The 5,000-nt window shown below is 43.0% G+C and overlaps 1 protein-coding gene across 5 annotated transcripts in view; it reads right to left on the bottom strand.

Annotated features, from left to right (window-relative positions):
* Positions 1 to 5,000, bottom strand: part of LOC143034515 (adhesion G-protein coupled receptor G6-like) — a 396,540-nt gene that overhangs the window by 299,054 nt on the left and 92,486 nt on the right. Inside the window, exon 1 of one of the 5 annotated variants that reach the window (XM_076200668.1) lies at positions 1,886 to 2,026. The exons of the other annotated variants lie outside the window; for them this stretch is intronic. Within the exon in view, the coding sequence (XP_076056783.1) occupies positions 1,886 to 2,017 (132 nt within the window). The 5' untranslated portion in view covers positions 2,018 to 2,026. Of the gene's footprint in view, positions 1 to 1,885; positions 2,027 to 5,000 lie in introns of those variants that run through there. 5 annotated transcript variants of the gene reach the window in all.

The following is a 5,000-nucleotide window of genomic DNA, read 5'->3' as shown; positions in this document are numbered from 1 at the left end:
CTCAACCAACATCATCAGTTATTATCGCCAATCCCTAAAATCAATACCATCACGATTAGCGTCATTATTTACTCACGTTGACTGAGAGGGTGCAGTTGCAGCCCTCAGGGTAATTGTTCGGGTAGTTGGGACTTGACCACTTGTGTCGGATAGTACCCTTGACGCTGTCGTCCACAGAGATGCTTCCGTCGCATGCTGGACGGGGGACTGTTCATCGGAAACAAAGAACCACGGGTTACATCTTCTCTCTTCATTAGTGCTACATCAACACGGTTGAAATAGAATATACACACACATACATTCATACATGCATACATACATGTATACATACGTACATACATACATTCGTACATGCACATATACATGTATACATACATACATCTATACATACATACATACATACATACATACATACATACATACATACATACATACATACATACATACATACATACATACATACATACATACATACATACACCGATCCGATAGGAGCAAGAGTAAACGAAGAGAGTGAAGTTTACATAACATGAATTATTACCTGATGTAGTTGTAGTGTTATGCGAAGGTGTAATGGTATCCGGAGGACAGCTGCTCTCCATGGTAGTCCAGGGGCAAACTTCTTCGCAAAATTTGGACAAAAAGATGTCAAAGCCAGGCTGGTAGAAGAAGAAGAAGAAGAAACGTGAGTAGTGATAAAAGACTGTACGAATGAAAAGAGCACAGCTCCAAAGTGACGTGACTTCAGAGGACCAAGCTACTCGAATCACGTCACCAATAGAATAAAGGTGCATCAAATATTCAAATTAAAGGAATTAAGATTAAAGAAAATAACCACACTCAAACACACACAACACTGCATAGAAACATAAATGAATTGCATTTGATGCTGAACAAGAATTAGAAAGAAAACAATTGAAAAGTGAAAACAAAATATCAAAAGAGGGAAAGGTCATGAAAGAATGTTTATCTATCTATATATTAAGAGCTTTTTCCCCTTCATAAGGGGGGTAGCTAAGTCAAAGGGACGTGCCCACTCCCATTCATTCCACTCCCATCTATCACTCTTTATCCCCTCACATTTTAGCTCCTCATGAATGACGGGTCATCCTTGTATCTCGCCTACTGTCTTGGATCTAAAGTAATGCAGCAAGACAATACATCCATAGTAAGGTCGCTTCACTTAATCGGCTTCCCCGCGTCTCTATCTCTTCATGCAGAAAAAGAGAGAAATCTCTTTGGGCTGCGTCAAAATATCATTCACGCACAGACACCTCCTATTCCCCTCATCCCCCGTCCTACCTTCCTTGCATGAAAAAAAAAACCTTCTATACACCGTCTCTCTCCACTCATCCCTATCAACTATTTTCTCCCTTCCTTGCTCAACAGACACTCTTCTCTTTCTCAACGCTCCCTTCGCCCTATCCATTCATCTCATCCTTGGTCGTCCACTCAAGTTCACCACATCTTTTCAAAACAGAAGGTGAAACAGAAAAAGCCAAGTCGAATGATAAGGATATCAAGGCGATTATAGAGAAGGCTAAAGGAGTAGAGAAAACTAAGGAGAAAAAGAAATCAATCTGAAAGGGACCATAGAACTTCGAAGGAAGAAAAAATAATTGAAAAGATAATGGCGACATTGAAGAGAGAGAGGGGGCGGGGGGATATCTTCCAAGAACCAAAGTTTATAGAGGTGGGAGGAAAAAGGGACGAGAATGTTCCTCTGCCATGTCTAGCACCTTTTCTTTGTCGGTAAAAGCCGATTGAGTAATAGATACGTTTTCAGGTTGGTTCCTCTTTCATGATGACAATATTCTAACTTAGTTGACAAGAAACTGTTTGAGCAGTGGAGGATATTGCTAGAATACATATACTTTATACTTACTATGCCATCCGAACAATCTGTATTTGCCTGCGTCGTAGAAGGAGACTGATCCTGTGCCGAGGGTCCCACTCCCAGCATCAGCACCATCATCGTCATCATCAAAGCCGTCGTCTGCCATAACTTATCATCCATGGTTCCAACGCTGTGCAGCAGGGAGATACAGAAAAAGTCCATGTGGTGACAAAGATCCGGGCAGCATCTAAAAATTCACATGAGTGATAACAAATCAAGTGAACTCATTTCAAGCCCATATTCGGTTCATATGTGGTGTATTGTGGGCGTCACCAAGCGATCCTTTTCATCTGTGGGAGAAACCTCCACACGCCATTGCGACTAAACGTAGTCTGATCAACCCTTTGACGTCTGTATTCGTCGCTTGTATTTGGGGTCTTGGCTGTCGCGAGGCGGTTGTAATCAGACAAGGGAAATCCACCCAGAAGCCAAGGAGTTGACTCCATCAGTGAAGGACTTTGATCCTCACGGTTGTGATCAAGGAGAAAGAAGGGTGGGGGAGGAAAGGTGGGTCAAACTGCGCACCCGGTTAGGCAGCGGAAAACATGCAAAATACACGAAAACGGTTTTGCAGGCAACTGTGCAGGGAATTTGTAAAAGGAAAAGGACATCAATTCACTAGAATCAGTACAGAGAAGAATGACCAAAATGATACATGGACTTAGAAATTTGCCTTACGAAGAGAGGCTTAGGCACCTTAACTTACACTCTCTGGAAAGACTCAGAGTGCGGGGTGATCTAATGGAGGTGTTCAAGTGGATCAAAGGCTTTGACAAGGATGATGCAAACATCATATTAAAACAACAGGGCAGGACTCGTAATGGTTATGGTTATAAATTGGACATTTTAGATTTAAAAAGGAAATAGATAAGAATTGGTTTACTAATAGGGTGGTCGACGAATGGAATAAACTTAGTAACCATGTAGTAAGCGCTGAAACTATCAGTTGTTTTAAGAAACGATTAGACATTTTTATGGATGGGGATGACAAGTGGTGATGGGTACGGAGCTGTCTAGTGTAGGCCTTATGGTATCTTGCAGTCTCCTTCATTCCTATGTTTTTATGTTCTTAAGTAAAAGAAAAAGTGAAGAATTCTTTGTGGATGAAGCAGAATTCTTTGCCTATATATAAAACTGTTTTTTCACACTTGTATACATATTTCCCATGTTTCTTTGTGCAACTTGGTGGCACATTTCAATGTTCTGGGTTTCCAGCGTGGTTTTATTATTTCACTTTCACCAAAAGTAAACGGTCTACATCAAGAGACTGAGAGCTAGTTGATGGTGAGAATTGCACATTCTATCAACGTTGCTCAGTTTAGCCACAAACTAAGGGCCGAGAAACAGCTTTTGCGAAATGGTTGTTGACAAAGAGCAAGTATGTGAGCAGCGGGAGGATAAACCTTTTCTTTTACAGTACACACAAAAAGAGAGACGCCACTCTTGCCTTACACAGATTCCAATAAATCACTGCACTTGTGTCTCCTGTGTGTTAGACTGCGTACTCTAATGCAGGACCAAAGAAAAGAAGCCTCGGTACCTTGGTGTCTTTGGTGATCATCCTAGTTCAAAACGATGTCAGTCTCTCAACTCTTAGAATTCCATTCGTCTTCATAAAGGATGGAAACACCTCGACTCATGTGGATGTGCTCTTGCGTTAATATCTCAGGGGGTCTCAGCCTCTTTTCGCTTGCATCCCAAACCCATGTACTGCCGTTGTCCAACCTAACTGAGGATCATTTTAACACTGACTAAAATCCCTAACCCACTACATACAACTAGTTTTCGGCTAATGTCTTCCTTTTGTCAAACACTGAATCCCCACACCCTCTTCTCGGGAATCATCCAAAGGGAGCCGGTGGGTTCGCTTATTCTGTGGGTTGTTAGATCACTGGTGGATATGAAAACCGACCACCTAGGATGTTCTCACCGTGTACGACAAATTACTTAGAGCTGCAGGTTACTACGTTCACAGTGTGGGAAAAGGTCTGAGGGGTCTGGGGAGGCACAACTGAATTTTGCACTTTCCAGTCCTTGAATGGATGGAGAGAACAGGGAAGAGCCTCTTATATACTGTCCCGATGACGGGAGGAGGAGGAGGAGGCCACGAAGAACACGTGTGCCTGGCAATTATGAGTTGCCGTAAGTCAACATCTGTCGAATGACAAGGTCTAATCTTTCTCTCGCTGTGTGTGTGTGTGTGTGTGTGTGTGTGTGTGTGTGTGTGTGTGTGTGTGTGTGTGTGTGTGTGTGTGTGTGTGTGTGTGCGTGTATGTGTGCGTGTATGTGTGTGTGTGTGTGTGTGTGTGTGTGTGTGAGTGTGTGCGCGCGCGCGCGCGTGTGTGTGTGTGTGTGTGCGTGTGTGTGTGTATGCGTGTTTGTGTGTGTGTGTGTGTGTGTGTGTGTGTGTGTGTGTGTGTGTGTGTGTGTGTGTGTGTGTGTGTGTGTGTGTGTGTGTGTGTGTGTGTGTGTGTGTGTGTGTGTGTGCGTGTAAGGTTACAGGATCTCCCATAGATCGGTCTTGTATGACCTCTGAGCTCTCTTCCGGGAGGGGAATAGCTGTCGATCACGAGTCTAGCACGTGATCCAAGACCATGGTGAATCACACACACACATGTGCATTTGCTGCTCCGTCATGCATCTATAGGAACGATTAGTTTGCGATTAGCGCTTTCATGGTCATCGCTTAGTTGTATCATTTCTGATGGAGACAGGTGGAAGATCCCTTATTAAAAACGCATCATCGTTTCTGCAAATGTCTTCCATCACCAGGGCTGCCTCACTCAGGTAATTACATTTTTTTTTCCCATAGATAGTCGTAGGTAATCCTTATTTGAAAAGGAACAGGACAAAGTCGAGAATGAAGAACGGTGGAAAATGAGCTAGGTAGTGAATGTCTTAGAGATACATGCAATTTATAGATATGGATAGAAACAAAGATGGATGGTACCTCGCCATCGACATCTGCGAGAAAAGGAGCATATCTGAAGACTTGGAGGCGAGCTCCTTCAAAGAATAAACGATTTTATGAAAGGCCGGTTCAAAAGAACATTGGAGAAGGACGAGACGTCGCAAGTGAATCTTACTCTTGGGGGTTTCATTC

This window comes from Oratosquilla oratoria, chromosome 17, assembly GCF_046742065.1.
Source record: "Oratosquilla oratoria isolate Oo_2021 chromosome 17, ASM4674206v1, whole genome shotgun sequence".
NCBI lineage: Eukaryota > Metazoa > Arthropoda > Malacostraca > Stomatopoda > Squillidae > Oratosquilla > Oratosquilla oratoria.
This window is presented reverse-complemented; position numbering and strand designations above follow the sequence as displayed.